Consider the following 18,958-nt stretch of genomic DNA (forward strand, 5'->3'; position numbering starts at 1 on the left):
CATTTGGCTGAAACCCTGAGATGTGCTTTAACGTGGTTTCCTTTCGAGTCTGGACTGCCCCCCCATGAGCTGCGTGTGTGTTTTCCTGGGTTGCAGAGCCCTGAGGGTTCGGGCACAGACATCTCCGAATACCGTTTGGAGTGGGCGAGGGAAGAGGAGCCCATGGAGCTCATCTACTGCGGCTCCGCTACGCAGTGCGAACTGTCTGACCTGACGCCCGCCACAAATTACTGCTGCAGGCTACAGGTAACACACACACACACACACACACACACACACACACACACACACACCACAGAGCATACCTCAACTTATCTGACTGAGATGATATCAATGCTACAAACACACAAAAGGAAAATTATACCACAGATTACTTGGATAAATTTACACAATTCCAAACAAAGTGAAATTAAATTAAGCATAATTAGGACACAAATACATACAAATGACACAAAATCCGCAGCCGCAGGAAGCATCAGAAGCGAAAAACACAAAAGGGAATGGCAGCAGTGAAAGGTTGATGGTAATTGATTGAATCTGTGCCTTGACTCCTAATCTTGTTGCATAAGCAGGCACTCTTTCTCTTTCTCATCCTCCTTCCTCTACTTTGTTTTCGAGCACTCGCTCTCTCGCCGTCCGTCTCGCTTCCTCTCCTGATGTACAGTCCGATGCTGTGAATCCAATAACTGCGTGTTTTATGGTTCGCTTCTTTATGGGTTCATGTATTATGCTCAGAGGACAAACACAAGGTCAAGCTCATGTCCTAACCCCCTCTCTTATGTGTGTGTGTGTTCATCATTTGTGTGTGTGTGGTTTCTGTGCCCTCTGTGTGTCCATACATCAGGCTTAGATCACTCCGGAGACTCGGTTGAACTCTGCATGACTCCTCCGGCTCCGGATCTGTGTGAACTCGCGCCGCTGTAACATTGATTATAACCTGCATGTTTTATCAAACACGTGTTTTATGGGAGCTTTTTATACAGCCTGTAATGACAACATAAATGAACTTTTTTATGGGTTTGAAGCTTTGCCAAAACAAATTTGACAGCTCACGATAAATCAGACCTCAATCCTTTTCTTTTTCTTTTTTTTTTTCCCCCCTTACAAGTTTTAACCTCCACTTGGTGTCTGGTCATTTTCAGTCCGCTCAGCTGTTCGTGCTGAGTTGATGTTTACATTTTCATGCCAGTTTTCTGCACAGTTATTCCATCAGTCATCAGAAACAGTTTGTGTTTTCCTCGTTCACACATTCACTGCCACAAAGTACACATCTCCCCCCTTATGAACAGATATGCTGAACACAAAATTGTCTATCATTTATCTATTTAAAGCTCTTACATAAAGTACAAGAGTATTTTTGTCCTTTTTGACTCCTCTTTAACTTCATATGGAGAGTTCAGTGGAACTATTACAGTGAGATTTTTAATAGACAAGACTGGTGAATATGAATTTGACTTGGTGCAGAAATAGACTGAGGTTCTTTTAAAGCTAATTTGAATTCATCTCCTTCTAATTTTCTTGTCTTCTTCCATTTATTCATTCCTCGTACTCCGTTTTTCTTTTTTTCATTCATCTGCCGCTTGTCTGTGTGACTGTCCGCCCTTACCGATTCATTTCTCGTTCTTTCCTTCGCCCTGTTCTTGTCTCTCTTCGTCCTTGTTTTCGCCTCGTTTTCCTGCCCTCACGTTTTTCCCGTTCCGCCGCCGTCGGTCCCGGCCGTGACGCTCCGTGTTCCCTCTGTCTCCCCGCAGGCGGTGAATCAGGCGGGCGCCGGTCCGTACAGCGAGCAGGCCAGTTTTCGGACCCCGGCGACGACCCCGGACCAGGTGTCGTCCCTCGCCCTCCTGGACCTCCCGGCCTCCTCGGAGACGGGCCACTCCCCGTCCACCTGCCTGCTGTTGAAGTGGGAGGAGCCCAGCAGCAACGGGGCGGAGATCAGCTCCTACGTCATCAGCGTGGACGGACAGACCATCACGGTCGAATCGGGGACGAGTCACCTTGTTACCGGCCTGCAGCCAGACAGCGAGTACAGGTGCGACGGCAGCTTTCACCTTTTGAGGAAGTAAAATAAGAACAGCAGTGCGCCCACGGGTTCTGTTTAAAAGGTGGTGGGCTGAAAAAAATGATTCAAAACCATGATAGTACAAATCATAAGCTGCGATACATTTAGACAGTTTGTTCCAATATATTATAAATTCTCCGGTGTAAATATGTAGGGACTGCTGTTGTGTTGTGACAGTAGCGGCACTTCAGGACAGTCTCCTTGCTGTTTACATGACCTTTAATGTCGTTCTCGATGCACTGCAGCAGCAGTAAGCAGCGAAAGTAAAGACCAGCCCCTGTTGTTGCGCTCCCCTGAGTGTGTTTATATGTTTGTGTGCGTGCATATTATTGTGTAGCGAGTTCTTTGAATTGTGATTACACAAAAACGGGAAGAGGGTTTCCAAGGTAGGGTGACATGTGAAGAGGCGCTGTGAACACACACACACACACACACACACCATTGTTTTCATTCTCGGCTTGTTTTTGTGCCGATGTCACTGTGCTCTGTTGCATAATGGCAGCGACGGCGGCAGAACATTGTGTATATATGTGTGTGTTTGTGTGTGTGAGGGTTTTTTTTTTCTACGTGTATTTGATAGTAAGTGCAATTATAGTTGTTATTTACAGCAGGAGGTGTGCTTGAAACGGTGTTAAACATACATGTATGGCTCTGAAGGACCAGAGGAAACATGGATTGGCTTGTTAGAGGTACTTAAGTGCAGTTTCCACAAGTCTTCTGTCTGTCTGAGGGTCTTGTTGACACATATGATGATACATGTTTCTTGTATTGAACTGATTTTTTCTTTAGTGTGCCTCGGGTTTTCTTGCATTATATTCTCATAAATGCTACTCACAAATCACACACCATGTAAAACTAATTGCCTAAATCTGCAATACGAAGAAACAGTATTATTAAACTGGAAATAATGATTTAATCATGTAATTATTATTAAAGGGGGCAGTGGTTTGCATGTATTAACTCGGGACTAAACCAGGTGTGTTAAGCAGTAGATGCTTGCATACACCTTCATAATTACATTACATTGTGATTGAATTAGAAACCTGATAAGTCGGTGTTTTTCCATGACAGTCTGTGTGAAGCGACGATCGCATCTATATGTAAATCCTCACCTACCTGAATGTGTAAATGCACATTACAGTATCAGATTTTACTTTCCTTTACTCTCTTTTTTTTGTCTCAACCTCACATCGTTGTTCTTCCGTGTGCCTGATTCCCGGCTGGATTGATGCGTTTGGCCCCCGTCTCCTCGGTCTTTCGTGAGCCGCATTAATTATAACTAAAGGTTACAGTTACAGAGGTTCGGCAGCCGTCAGGTGGCGGACGCTCTCGGGCTGAGGGCTTTGGTTATGGATGCTAATCAGCTGATCAGACACTGACAGAAACAGGGTGAAGAAGGGAGGGGGGGGTTCCTGGAAAAGAGGCAGCAGGGGAGGCTGAAGACCAGAAATCAATTTCCGCTTGTTCTCTTTAATGAGCTATAGCTGTGTGTGTGCGTGTGTTCTTGTTTTAGTAGGAGGAAAATGCAGTAAATTTATATTTAAAATGCACTAAATCTATTTTATTATGTTCAAAGTGTGGATAATAAAACTTGGTGTTTTTTTCATGCAGATCACTTTTGTACGTTGAGCTGTAAAATGTGTTTGACAGTCTGAAGTCTTGTCTTGAAGAGTACATTGCTCTCTGATGGGAGCCGGGTGGTATAGTTACACCAGAGCAGCTATTTTCCTGAAAATTGCGCCGCCATTAGAAACATATTTCTGCAGCTATACTGAGAACATACAAGGTGATAATGTGCATATATGTTCTGTTGTGTACTTTTGGCTTGCAGCCCTGAACCGTTTCCATATTGACCTTAAAATATGTTCTCTCCTGCAACATTGTGGATTTTAAAACATTTCTTTTTAAATATAACGTAGCATCCAATTATTGAAAATTAAATGCACTTTTTTTCCACAATGTAATTAATGTTTCCTTTTCTATCCTCGGTGTTTTCAGTGTGCTGATCCAGGCAGTCAACGCCATCGGTTCCAGTCCCTCGAGTCCACCACTAGTGGCGAGGACACGCCCCCTCCCGCCGGCCCCGCCCCCTCTGGAATGCTCGGCCGCCGGACCTCAGAGCCTGAAGCTCAAGTGGGGGGAGAACGCCAGCCACACACGCGCCCTTCTCGCCGAAGACATGGTCTACACACTACAGATGGAGGACAAGAACCACAGGTAGAGTGTTTGGGTGCAGGATGTGACGCTTTCGAGAGTGTAAAGGGAAGCGGTTACAGAATCGGACGCTCGCAGGTCCGGGCCGGACCCTGTTCCTGCTTGACGCGTGGCGCTGCAGTCAGATCCTCTCACACACACGGTGCACTAATTTTGCAGACTCCCAACCCACAGCTCATCAATATGACACACACACACACACACACAAATACACGCACTCGCGCGCTTGAGGCAAGCAGAGGGTGTGTGCGTGTGCGTGCACGCGAAGCTCAGGGTGTTTGTGCAGAGCCTGTGTGTGTCTTTTGTGCGTCCATCAGCATTAACCAGCTGTACCATGGAGTAGTCATGTCATGGTGTCTGGAGCCAGCTGGGATGGAGCGTCGAACAATCAGCCCCGCGTTAAACACGACGGCCAGACGGGAAGAGAGGCGAGAAGCAGAATCACCACAGAGCAGGAAGGGAAGGCAGAGAATTTAACCGCTGAGAGAGAGATAAATATGCAACGGGCGTGGGGAGAGAGCCTTTTTTTTTTAATCACCGGCGCAGGAATAGCAGGCTAAATAGCCACTTTTATCCATTTGCCAGTCTGCCCACCTGTCCAGCGGTCTGGCTTCCTCCTGCTGCTCAGCCCTCTCTCATTCCGGTTGGCTGTTATCACCGTTTGAATCGGGGCTTGGACAGGATCAGGTTGGCACCTCTGGACCTCTGGACCAGGGGCCACGGGGCAGCAGGAAGCAGATGGGGCCCGATCCGACAGGCTGTGTTCAGTTAACCTCCGACACACACTCACACACTCATAGGCACACACACCTTCAGAGTTACAGGAGGGTTATTTACCCTTTTCCAACTGGAACAGTCGTCCTTTAGCATCGCAGCATGCGTGGCCATTTGCTTACGATTGCGTAGGTTTTGCATAATTGCTTCCCTTACACCAAATCGAAAAGGTGGTTTGGTAAACATTGAGGCATTTATTCTAATCAATTTAAACATTTCACTCTTTCCCTGGCTTCAGTGCATCCTTCCAATAATATTAAGCAAAACACTGATTTGCATTTATGTATTTATTTTATTTCTGCAATACAGTGTTTTAATGCAGAACTCAGAAAACAAGTTGAGGAAGTTTTTTTTTTATGGTCTTCCTCATTCATTTTAAAGGACAAGATTATATCAAGTCTGACACAGCCATACACTTCTCATAAATTCACTTCATCTGTAGCAATGCATTCATCTGCAGCAGAACATTTTTTCCTTGGAGGCCTTCATGACTCACGCAGATCTCTGAATCAAGAGGATCATTCAAAGTGGTGAAAGGTATTTCAGAACGAAGAGCTGTTGATATATTTGGAGAAGCAGTGTTGACTCTGAGGCTCCTGCCAGAGATTGAAGCAGCTTATTAAAAAAAAAATCATGTGAAGCTGAAATGTCACATTATTTTGATTGAGAAATTCGCTCAATAAAAATTGTAAATATCCTTCATTTTTACATTTAATTACATAAGTCTTTTTTTTAATTTTTGACTAAACAGAGAGACTCAATAAAATGAAATTATTGACAATACTGCTTTCACTGAAATGTGTTTTAAAAGAGGAGCATAAGACTTGACTGAATTACGGTATGAAACAGATCAGCTCCTCGACTGCCACATGGTTGGCGCCAAGCCTTGAATGTTTTTAACATAAGTTTATCAGCAGTGAAACTTTTAAGATTCCTCAAAACCCATCTCGCATTCAAACAATCATCTCTAATCACCATGATCTTTCTTCATCATTGTGGTTCGTCTGCACTTTCTCCAGCCTGAGTCTGTCTGCTGTGCAGCAGCGGCGGATCTGGCTCTGGATAATGAGTCGACCTGCCAGGGCGTGACGTACGTTCGAGGCTACTGGCAACAGAAAATGCCAAAATCAAAACATGTCCGCTCTTTCTCTTCTGTCAACATGCAATCAAGTCACGCCCAGACTTCCACTTCACAGAGACTCCATTAAGTGCCCTCTCCATATCTGCATGTTAGCAGATCATTTGAAGCGTGTTTGATTATTCATTTTATTTATCTGTAATTCTTGCAAATGTCAAAGTTCCGCACCAACAATCAATGAAATGGAGAATTTGATGTGCGTGAGTGGTGTGAATTAAAAAGGCCTTTTCAGTGTTAAGCACCAGTTTGCTAATGGAAAAACAGCCGAGCAGCAGGCTTTTTGGAATACTGTGGTTGTGGAGAGGCGAATCAGAACGGAGCTGTTTGGCCACAGAAGACGCGCTTGGCACCGTTCAGACGCGACTCTTCAGGACTGCTCAGCGCTCTGTGATTAAATGCTTCAACAAAACCAGATTCCTGACTGATTTAACCCAGTTTCCTCTGCTGTGGATTCATTATGTGGCACATTTTGGCTTGCAGCAGCTGCATTAACGATCTATGACCGTATTAAACCCCGTGTGTGTTGTGTGTGTGTGTGTGTATTTGAAATGATTGATGGACTCAGCTGGTCTCAGGTCTGCCTCCTTTACTCCTCCTCTTATTCTGTGCTCGCTCATCTCATATTAAATTTCATTAGGCGGGATTTCATTTCTCTCTTATTTATTACGACGGTCGCTGACGGATTGAGTGAGACTGGACGAGTAAAAGCATCTTGAGGTATTTACCTGTGAAAGCTGTAATTCCTACAAATAGAATTTGCGACTCCACGTTGATGTTTCTGACCTTGGCTGTCCTTTGCCTCTTGTTATCTCTCTCCCTGCCCTCTCATCTCATTCATATTTATTAATCTGGTTTCATTGTTTATACAGGTGACTTTACCTCTGAGGAACCTCGGGGGAAATATGAACCCCCTCTCCTCATTTCTCTCCCCTCCCTCTGCCTCCTCGTTTTCCAGCGGTGGATGTACTCAGTGACGAGGAAAGTCGTTCTCTCGGGTTCACAATACGGACTCCTCTTTGTTCACTTTCCTCACTTTAATGCTCAATTTGTTTTATTCCTATCTCCTCGTGTGCAGACTTGTTCCTCTGGTTCGACGCTCCCCTCCTCGCTCACAGCTGTGTCACTTCTTGTCCTAAACTCCATTATTGCCCTCCCGAGTTCTGCCTCTGCTTGATTTCTCTCATTTCGCCTCCTCCTTGATCCACGCTGCTCAAAATGCCTTCTGACTGACGTGTCAGGAGTTGTGAGGACGCCATGGCAACATGGACGGTGCCTCAACCTTCTTAAACAAAGGGTGGTTCAGATGAATGATGGTGGAACAACACACACACACACACACACACACACACACACACACACACACTCGCGTAGGCAACATTTCTGGTGCGCTTACTGCTTTAAAAAAATAAATTAAAAAAAATTGGCAGCATAAATGTGACTTTTTTAGTCCATTTCTGTCTTCTTAAGTCTATTTAAATCTTTTCATCTGCCTTCTTTGCTTTTTTTTAAAGTCTCTAAGCATATATTGAGGGTCAAGAGAGGTTATTTACACCTATTGATTGCTTTGCTTTGTGATGAAAGTGGCGTCTTACTCATCGCATTCAAGGTAAATCACTAAAATGTGAGAGAAGCTTTGCTTTTTGTGGCATTTGCACAGTGTTGTTATGCGTCCCGACGGTCGAGCACTGCTATTTAAACTCTGCCACGTTTTGTACTTTGAGGCCATGCATTGTTTTCCGTCGAGAAGACGTGACATTTCGTGCGCCGTGCAATCCTTTATATTTATATCTACCCATCTGTGACTCAGTCAACACGTTGCTTTATAAATCCACCGTTTTCCTTATTTCTTGTCCCGCTCATCTTGGCATTCAGTCTCCTTTTCTTTAAGCAGCGTCTGTGTTTTCGTTTTATGAATACAAATACCATTTGATATAATTTTTAAGAAAACAATGACCTGAAAACATGGAATTAAAACAAAACCTGCTAATTCTATTCACCCTGTTGGAGTTTATTACAGTGGATTTTAAAGTGAGGTGTGGCTGCCAGAGAGCCTCAGAGGTCAGCTTCTCCCTGCATATTAAAACACTTTCGGGAAATGAAATGATAAAATAAGTATCACAGTTATGACTATTGCAGGCCATATATAAAGATTAACTAAACATTTTAAACTGTTTTCAAAGTTTGACTCCAGTACTTTAAAAAATCCTGGTTACTGCTGCTCTGCTTGTGCTCACTTATTTTTGTATTAGTCAACATTATTCATTAATTTGCAGTCCTGATAATTGCGTAATGACTGGAAAAAAAAGCCATCTCTCCATTTGATAAATGCAATGAATGGTTTATTACAGGAATTCATCCAAGCTTTTACCTGCTTTTAGGAGAAAAAAAAAAGAACAAAACAGTTTTATGTGGTTATTGCCAAGGTAAATATTACTTTTTCCTGAATAAATGTAGACTCTTTCAAACACACATGACGGACAGGTGCAGTCAGGGCCGGCCCGGGCTTCAGAGGCGCCCTAGGCGAGCCCGAGATGAGCGCCCTTTGGGAGCGTGTTTTTCGAGCGGTCCCGACATTTGTTGAGCGGGGGGGGGCTGAGGAGCGATGCCGAACAATACCGATCAGTGCCGAGCAGCGCCGAGGACGAGGAGCGCGGTGCGTCGGACCGCTGCACAGCGGGGCACACGGAACACAGAGCGTCGTGGCGCCCCTTCTACGACCGCGGCGCCCCCCTCGGGACGTGGCGCCCTAGGCGGCCGCCTAGTTCGCCTATGCCTAGAGCCGGCCCTGGGTGCAGTCAAAGCAGCGTTTGAAGATGTCTGTGGAACGCCTTGAATTTATAGCATGATGAAAATAGTCCTCAGTCAAAACACATTTAGATTATCTCAATATTCTCATATTTCTAACAGGAATATGAGAATATTAAGGTACAGAAATTGTCTTTGTCTGTCAAAATATTAGTATTTATTCACATTCCTATAAATAAGAGGAGCAGTGTGTAACTGGAGCCCATCAGGCAGCGCTTGTCTTTGTCTGCCCTCTGCTCCGGGGTAATTGGCGAGCTGCTTGGCTCTGAATCAGCGATCAATTCATCGCATCAACTGTCCGTCCATCCGCCCAACTACTATACCGCTCTGTCCAATTAGGGGTTGCGGGGGCCTGGCGCCGATCCCAGCTTACAATGGGCAAAAGGCGGGGTTCGGCCTGGACGGGTCGCCGGGCCGCTACGGTGTCACACGCTCAACGGGCCGAACGTGAGGAACGTTAAGCTGTTTCTCTTAATAGCCGTTCTGTTCCGTCGATGCGATGGCGATGAAAGACGTCACTGCGGTGCAGCGACGTGAAGAGCTTGTTTGAAGTTATAGCCCTCGACTAAACCTCACCCATCTTTTCTTCCTCGCTCATGTTCCTCTTATATTCGATCCACCGTCATCGCCTTTGCGCTCGTCATTACCAGTCACCTTTCTCTTCCTGATGCTCCATTTCCTCTCTCCTCTGGCTTTCCTCCTTTATCATGACCGCCTCGCTTTCTCTTATCCCTTCACTTTTCACTTCTTCCTTACACAGAGACTTCATTCCTCACTCAGACATTTAGGATTTTGAGTTGATAAGTTAAAAAAAGAAAAAAAAAAAAGGTAGTCCTCTTCAGCTTGAATTCCCCTTTCCTCCCCGATTCGCTCGTTCAGCTGCTTATCATCTCTCCCACGGTTCATTAATCTCTCTATCTGGCCCACCTGGAGCTGTTTTGGGGCTCATTTCCATCAGATTAGTGACTGCGACCTGTCAGTTTTGGTTCAGTGTGTTCATAAATCACTACAATCTATTTTTTTTTCCCTATTTATGATCTACTCAAGTTCCCTCTTCCTACTTTTGAAGGCCTCCTCGTCTCTTTCTTTTATGCTTCAGTCCTTTTTCAAGGCAGCATGTTTCAGACCTCTTCTGCCACACAGCAATGCCACTCGGCACTGAGCTAAAAATAGGTGATTTCACATGTTTACTACTTCATATCTTCATGGAAAGTCTGGGAAAATATCTTTCCCGTAGCAAATGTGGCGTCGTTTTCTTTTCTACTTGTGTACGCAAGTTCAGGTGTGTGTCTTTTCTCATCCATTTTTGTCGGACCTCTCGTTGAATCTGTGACTTACTGCATTCTCCGTCTTCCTCCCTCGTGTCGGCAGGTTCGTGACGATCTACCGCGGTCCCAGCCACACCTACAAAGTGCAGCGGCTCATCGAGTCGAGCAGTTACAGCTTCAGAATACAGGCCATCAGCGACGCCGGGGAGGGGCCGTTCTCGGACACACACACCTTCTGCACCACCAAGTCCGTGCCGCCAGCGCTCAAAGGTAAACACCAGTTCTTTGTTTCAAATGTCGTGGCTTATTAGAGCCGCTGTAATCCCAGATAGGAGGATCCTCTGTCCTCTCAGGCGATATAACCAGACACTGGGATGAGAACGACTGCCAGGCAGTAAATACTCGGCGCAGCTCTGATGTATCAATAAACGGCCTCGAGGGTCCAAACAGCTTGCATAAACCTTTTAGCAGAGCGCGGGCAGTTTTTGAAGGATATCCGCAAATCAGCAACCATTTGTAGCAATGGAAGTGTTGCCGTCCCTCAGCAAATAGGCTGAGTTGAATATTTGTCGGATATATTGCAGCTGCTGGTCGCCAGAGTTGAAGCATTACTGGTTTACGTTGTTTATTCCCGTTGCAAAGTGACATTATTCGCCAAAGACGTACTTGCTGTGCAAAATAATTATTGACCCTGGGTAAGCAAATTAATTACATGAACAATCTGCTCTCTTTGTGGTGACTAATATGCAGCTACGCAAAACAATAGCCTGTCATTACCTAACATTAACATGACTGCAGCCATTATCTGGCAGGGAAATCCAGGCTGGAATTCAGTGGTTTCAAATAGGTGTTGCATAATGTTTCTGCTGTGCAGTAAAAAGTGTGTGTATTAGGAGAAAGATGCGCCTGTCTGTGTGCTTCTTTGAAGGAGATCTCATGTTGTGCGTTAAGAGATAATGTCCTGACGCTGTTTCCAGCTCCCAGAGTGCACCAGCTGGAGGGGAACATGTGTGAGGTTACCTGGGAGACCATCCCACCAATGAGAGGAGACCCGGTCAGCTACGTGCTCCAGGTGCTCGTGGGACGCGAGTCCGAATACAAACAGGTAGGTTTGATGCTCTCGCGGACGGACGCGCGCACACACACACACACACACACACACACACACACACACACACACACACACACACACACTTGAGTCTCAGCCTCTGCTTCACTTTCATTTGTATTTTGAAGAAGTGCTCACGACTTTTCTAATTCCACTAGGAAGTAATTTCATTTTCTATTAGAAGATACACACAAGCAAAACTTTGACGTTGGAGAAAGAAAATGCACACACACACACACACACACACACACACACACACACACACACACACACACAAACACACAGCTCATTAGAATGCATTAGAATCTAGAACGTTGCACTTTTCAGGAAACTGGTCATTAAAAAAAATCTATGCTTCTCACTGAAGTCCATTAACGTTCATTTTATCTTCTTTCTCTCGCTCTGTTATTACTTGAAGCATCGTGAAAACTGTACATGAGCAGGCGGTTTTCAGCCTTAATGCTCAACACAGGTGCTTCCGCAGTGGCGTTGTTTCGTTGTGATTCATGTTGCTCTTTCTGATTGAAACCTCGATCAGGCTGGAGGAAGCTGTCTGACCGTGTTTATGATCCAAACGGTTCATGAAAACATCAGATGGCGTCACGCTGTCAGAGGTGGTGTACATATCTGTTATATAACATGACCATCTGACACCTCCCGCACGGTGTTTTGAGAAAATTAGGGATGGAAAGCAGATTCATGCGGCGACCGTGCTGCTCTTATTAGAGACATTAAGTTTAAAGGCTCAAAGGTGACTTTAAATAAATCCATGAGAAACAAAGTCTGGAGCTGACAAATCCCTCTTCAGGTAGATCTGCATGTGTGATCGCATGAAAGTCACAAATATTACAGTGCAAAGCATTATGGGATTCATCTACTGACTGAGTCTGCTCTCATTAGACAATCCGAAGGAATTTAATCAGTAGAAAAACAGTTAATGATGGATGGCCGTCTTCTTGAAGCATCGTGCAAACCAGTTTTAAAATATCACACAGAATGTTTTGTGTAATATTCGTCTCTCACTTTTCCAAAGTTTCCGACTCGAAATGCCACACTGCAAAAAAACTGAAGTTCATCTCGTGAAGACAACAAGGCGGCTCAGGATTTCTGCAGCATCACGCGAAATGACACTGATTACCAAAAATAGAGACAACACAATTATTCACCACAATTAACATTCAATAGCACTTTCAGCATCAGTGACACTGATGCTGGAGGTGATGTGCTCCACACTGAGGCGGGTTTGTTCAGAACGGCAGGGTTTAGTGGCTGCTCGCCGCACAAGACTTGACAAAAATACATCTGTCTTCAAGGCCATTTCACTTTCTGCTATTGAATTACTGAATGATTGGAGGGAATAAGAGCTGATCCTCCCCAGTGGACAAAGCCACAGCTGTGTGGAATTGCTTGTGAGTGGGATGTGTGTTTCCTCATTCCATTTCTGAGCACACACCAGCTGTCAATACAAATCTGTGATGCTGCTTTTCACATATTTGTATTCTCTCCTTGTTTATTTCTCTTTTCTCTTCGTGTTTTTTTTGTTTTTTTCTTTTTCTAAATTTACTTTGAGGGACCCGTGAGTGCTTGCGAAGACTTTCATTAATCGTGTCTGCCTTCTGTTTGAAAGTCCTCTGTGTAAAATAAAACTTGAATATGCCTGTGTCTAAAACTTATGTAAACTTCTCCCATGAAAACAGTCAACGGCAGTGTGTGTGCTGCTTACTTAAAGACAAGAAAAGTGTTGTTGGTGATCAGCTGAAAACCAATTGAATTATTGCAAATAAAACTATTTGTTGTGATGATATGTGAGAGAAACTGCTAACCGTAAACCGTTATGCATCACTGCATTCTCTCCACACATCCCACCGCCAGTCTTCACTGGACTATGTAGAGATTAAAGCTTCTTAAAGTTAATTCACTTACACAACAGATAGCTCTCTCTTTTTGTTTTCAGTCTTAGCCTCCCCACAGATAAGGTGCAGGCAGCGCCGGGGTAGATGACGGATGGCGATAAGCGTTCCATTTGATTAAATGAGGGCCGCTTCCATTAAGAATCTGGAAATACTCATTGGAAAAGCTGGAAACTTGCAGGAGGTTGGATTTTCTCACCGTAGGGTGGTGTTATGGCATAATGCGTCCCCCAAATTTGACTTGAGCAATTTCCTTTTGCAAAAAGGCTCCTGCTGACAGCTGCAGCCTTTCCAAAATAGCAACCAATCACATGTGACTGTGCCCCAAGCCAGAGTGCAGGTTACTTTTCCTACAAAGGTTTTTTTTTTTTTCCTCCTGAACAGACATTCAGCACAAATCAACAGGTGTCTAAAAGTAATTAAAGACTACAAAACATTGTTAGAGTGCAATTCAATTTCCATATATTTACTGGAATGAAAGCTTGTTTGAGGTTTTTTTTCAGAAGCCGGTGCAGAAGGGAGAAGAATAACGGTACATATGCATTTTAATCCATCAGTGAAGTTAGCAGAAGCATTAAGTAGAAGTAAACGCTTTGTCACTCACCGCTCCTGAGAACTGAGAAACATCCATCGAATGCAGGATGAGTTATCCAACGACTGACACCGTATAACTGTGCTTCCGTCGATTATAAAACCTCTTTCCTCTCCGCCCCCGGCAGGTCTTTAAGGGAGAGGAGGGCTCCTTCCAGATCCCCGGCCTGCAGGGCAACACAGATTACCGCTTCCGGGTGGGCGCCTGCCGCCGCTGCCAGGACTCGTGCCAGGAGCTGTGCGGGCCGCTCAGCCCCTCCTCCTTGTTCGCGCTACGCCGCCAGGAGGCGTCGGCGTCGGGAGAGCAGTGCGCCATGGAGACGGGAAAAGGGGCGGGCCTGATCTCCAGCGACGAGCGCTTCGCAGCGTTGATCGTGTGCGTGTTCGCGGGCCTCTCCATCCTCATCGCCTGCTTGTTACAGTACTTCTTCATGAAGTGAGGGAATTTTAACTATAGGATAGAAAGAGAAAGCAAAATCACAGAAAAAAAAAACTTTATAAAACGTCTATGAAAGAACCGAATGAAATCAAAACACTTGAGATGTACTTTTAAGACTATGTTTTTTTTTTTTTTTTAGTCAAAGTATCGATTCAGGCTTTCCCCACCTTGTTCTGGTCGTCTCCTGCATTCACTCAGTTTGGTCTCATTTCTTTTCCCGTCTTCGTACCGTTGTCTCATTTGTTGAGGATTTCTGTGGAGGGAAGCGCTGTCCTCGCTTTACCTCCGTTGGGAAAGAAAACTGATAATCAAGCCTTAAAACTAGCTGTGAGCAAAGCGGCTCTTCAGACTGACTTGCATGTTTTTCATTTTGTATATTTTTTAAAAAAACATATTCAATTAGAGAAAGTGTATATTTCTTGACGGTCATTGCCTTACTTTATTTTTATTTTTTTTTCTCAATGTTTAATTTGCTTTTTTTTTTTCAAATTTTTTTGTTTTGTTTTTGCTGCAGTCTATTCATTCAGCCATATTCAAATGTAGGCCTTCAAAGCTTTAGCTCAGTTCATTTACTACTCTACAGGCTGTCGGTCGACTCATGCAATCTGCGTCTGCTCTCACAATCCAGACTGACAACGCGCGTGTGAAGACTTACCCGCATAACCACGCACACGCATACGACTACACTCATGCAACGACAATGAAAAAAGACACGTTATCCTCCGAAGAAAATCGATCGCATATCTGCTCAGCTTTTTAACGTTAAGTTACTCATTCATTCAGCTACCAAAGTGATGCAATCCATGTGTGGTGTAAGATGCTGCTATCCTGTGACTTTTATTATATCTAAGACAGATTGAGGAAAACAGTAATGATGATTATATACACAGTAACAAATATCTAAGATGCTATAAAGGTGGTGTGATATAAGTGATGGCAATGTAAGGTCTGAAGTGCAGAGGAAACGGGGAGGAATGGACTCTGAGGTCAGTTGAGCTAGCGACAGGCGGTCGTACGTTTGGCATACGTTTGCTTTAGAAAAGCCAGCCTGGACACGTGACTGGCTTCAAACGTGTTGGAGAAGGGACTGTGGAGATCGTGGATTTGGTCGGATCGGTCAGTCCTTCCCCCCTTTTTTCTACCATCTCAAACACCATCGCTCCGGCCCGATGCGTCTGTGGCTTTCGGTGGCGCCGCGCCCGCACCGCCACAGGCCCGGAGGTGCTAACAGCCTGCCGGCTAGCCGTGCTTCTCAGAGCCGTGCGTGTGTTAACCAGGAAAGCTATTAGGAGTTAGCTCGAGCTTTAACCCCCCCCCCCTCCGATATTTCGCCAGCTGCCAGCCAGAGCAGCGCTAAAGCCGTTTCTTCTTCCAGCTACTCTGTGAATCGATACGTTTGAAGACTCTTCTCTCTTTTCATCTCCTGAACATAATTATCTGTAATTACCTTTCTTTTCTTTTTTTTTTTGCTCTGGCTGCTCTTCTCTTGCTTTCGATCCATCCATCCAGCCTCTCTCTCTCTCTCTCTCTCTCTCTCTCTCTCTCTCTCTCTCTCTCTCCATTAAAAGGTGCTTTATTGACATGTAATCAGAGCAGTAGCACGTCTGCGGTCTCTCCCCGGACGGACATGTCCTCTGAGGACTTGAACTAATGTTCACTAACCAAACGATCCTTCGACAGAACACAGCTCGGCAGAACAGAGCATTCTGACACAAGTGACGCCCCCTGGCCTCCTGCCTCGAATCCTGAACCCGTTCTACCCCCCCCCCCCCCCCCCCCCCAAAGCCCGAAACACACAGCCAAGGTACAACCCAGTACACACTCTGATAATCCAAAGAAATCTCCCTGACCCGCATTTATAATGTGTGACACCTTATTTTCTTTTTTTCCTTTCGTCGGGTTTGGGGGACACGAGGGAGGAAGGACGGGACGGGGGTCCGGGGGCAGTAATGAACAGCTCTGATTGGCAGCCTGTAACGTACCTCAGGGATAAGGCCTTACAGAGGGGGGCTCTAACCCAGTCGTCCCCTTTGCTGTCACCATCAGCCTCATTGTCACTGTCAGACGAGCCTCTCTTCCTGTTTCTCTGTCTTCATCTCTTCCACTCTTTCGTTTGTGATGCTGCATCTTGTCCTCTGTCTATGCTGTGCCTTGCTCCTGTATGTATCTGAAAGCAAAGTGGTTTACTAGCTCATAAAACCTTTGCCAAAGTTGATGGAAAAGTTATGGTAGAGTTCTTTTCTAGGTTTTATTTATACTATATATTTGCATACAGTACTTTACATGCCAATTACAGTGCAATCTTCATTTATTTATTGTTTAAAGATTAAGAGACAAGTGTAGTTATATACTAATTTTTTTCTTGTAGCATGTTTTTTTTTTCTTTTTAATTTTTTTAATGGATGTATGTTAGATTGTATGATTAAGGCCAGCATTCCTTATCTCAGTAACCCTTTAAGTATTTCTCTTACAGCTGTTGGGAACCTGTAGCTCATCAGTCCATTCATTGCAGTTATCATTGCTGTTTCAAACATGTAACCAAATGTATTTTTATTTTTATTTTTTTCATCTCCTGTTTCAGCCGTGCACAGGCGAGCAGTTCTTGTAATGCTTAGAGAGATATGTAGCAAGCCGGGCTTTAGGGTCAGTTCAAGTTCATCTGTATTGGGATAAACCTTGCGGCCTTTGGCTTATTTCTGACTAGTGTTATAATGAAGCTTCTGATATCTTTTTACTGTTTTAATGCCAAAGTGCAGGCTTTTCGTGTCCACTAGATGTCGCGTTTGCAGTCTAAAAGTTTCTGTGATGTTCTTGACACAGAATTACAGTAATTATTATTAATTATTATTATTAAAATACTATTATTATTCTCTCAAAAGGAAAAAAAAACATTAACTTGATCTGTGATTATGCTTCTTTTCATATTAGCTTATAATATTTTGTTTTGTGAAGCAAAATGTGCCATTTTGAAATGTGTAGCCCCCTTTTGGAGGAGAGTTTTTAACACAACTGATTTCACACTGAAAGGTAAAGAAGGCAAAAACAAAAAACAAAACAAAAAAAAAACACAATCATGCGATGATTTCAGGCAGATGACAACAATAATAATATTGACGATTCCTTTATCAGGCTAGTGCTGGTATAGTTGTAGTGAGTGTTTTGTATCCAGTGTTTTGCTAAGAGATGATATACAGAGATATCTATAGAGCTATAGAGTGAGATGGTAAATGCATTATGACTAACAAAGTTGAAGCACTTTTTTTTTTTACTCAACGCCGAGCATTAGGCTTGATGAGGTTCAAGTGGGCGAGGGGGGGCGACCCTCCGCTCCATTCCAAACACTACTGCCGAGGCGGTCTCTGTTACATTCATCGGCATTACCCCGTCGTTGGCGTCACTGTGACATTGGCATTACTGGAGCGCGGTTCCCGGTAGGTCCGCCCCGCTCCCCCCCCAACCCCCCCACACCCCCCGCCGCCGAGAGCGAATCAAAAGGGAGCGCGGCGCCTTCGTCAGACGTGCCCGTCGGCGGCGCGTCTGCCACGCGGCCTGTTACATTGTAAAATGACAGGTGACGTGAGATGTCCTGTCTTTTTGCGCCCCCCCCCCCCCCCCCCCCCCCCCCCCCTGTAGTGGGTTCACGTTCGGTTGACGTCTGGCCAGTTATGCACGTGTTGAATAGTCTGAGTTGAACACGGTGTTGACTGAAAAGCTTTGTTTTTGTGGGCAGGGTACTCCCTTTAATGTTTTTTTTTTTCCTTTTCTTTTTTTTTTCAAATGCTGGTTATTTTATAAAACACCCGACCTCTCCGCGCACGCGCCCAGTAACCCACCCTGTAGGTCCTGCACATTTTGGTGGGTACATGTCAAAATAAATAAATAAAATATATAAAAAAAAAAAAACAAGACAATGTTTTGCCCAGCAACCCCACGTCTGTGCCTTCTGATCAGTTTTTTTTCTGTTAATTTTTTTATTATTATTTTTTATGTTTTGTACGTTTTACAGTAAGTAGAGATTTTGACTGAGAGATTGGCGATTTGACAAACGTACAGAGACTCACAGGTATTTAACTATTTTTTAAAACGAGACAAAAACAGAAACGTATTTTTACCTCACGATTTAAAAAAAACAAACAAACATTCCAATGTTGTCATGGTCTACGAATTGATTAAGAAAAAATTCATGCATTTCTTCTTGTATTGTAAATGTTAGACAATTTCATATGCATTATATAAAAGAAACTGCCATATCAATTTTAATGTATAGATTTTTGCAAATACTACCCTATGTATGTAAGACGTAACTGTATCGGTAGCGTATATATAATATATTTATGCCCAATAAATGTTTTAATTTTTTCTGACTTTGATTGCTCGAGTTTGTTCATTTTGTGTTTCACCAACATAAAAACTGCTCCGTGATGTTTGTTATGATGATCATGCAACCTTAAAAGAATTACTGATCTTGATTTCCATGATCAAGGTTGGAGAAACGCCTCTTCACTGGACGGTTTTAGCACTGCTGCTCTCAACTTGATTGGATCTGAGGTGTTTTCTGCTAAAGCTGAGAATCGCCTGAAGGTGTGTGAGGTTGTCATCGAAGGAAACACCTTGATATAATTTGTGTGGAGCACAACACAACAATGGAG

General features: G+C 44.2%; 1 protein-coding gene across 1 annotated transcript in view; it reads left to right on the forward strand.

The window, feature by feature from the left end:
- The window catches only part of fndc3ba (fibronectin type III domain containing 3Ba), a 58,284-nt gene extending 39,605 nt beyond the window's left edge, over positions 1–18,679 (forward strand). Inside the window, 6 exon segments of the mRNA XM_030116631.1 lie at positions 97–246; positions 1,752–2,032; positions 4,061–4,279; positions 10,365–10,531; positions 11,239–11,366; positions 13,999–18,679. Of these exon segments, the coding sequence (XP_029972491.1) occupies positions 97–246; positions 1,752–2,032; positions 4,061–4,279; positions 10,365–10,531; positions 11,239–11,366; positions 13,999–14,310 (1,257 nt within the window). The 3' untranslated portion in view covers positions 14,311–18,679.
- The last annotated feature ends 279 nt before the right edge of the window (positions 18,680–18,958 follow it).

This window comes from Salarias fasciatus, chromosome 19 (genome assembly GCF_902148845.1).
Source record: "Salarias fasciatus chromosome 19, fSalaFa1.1, whole genome shotgun sequence".
Classification (NCBI taxonomy): domain Eukaryota; kingdom Metazoa; phylum Chordata; class Actinopteri; order Blenniiformes; family Blenniidae; genus Salarias; species Salarias fasciatus.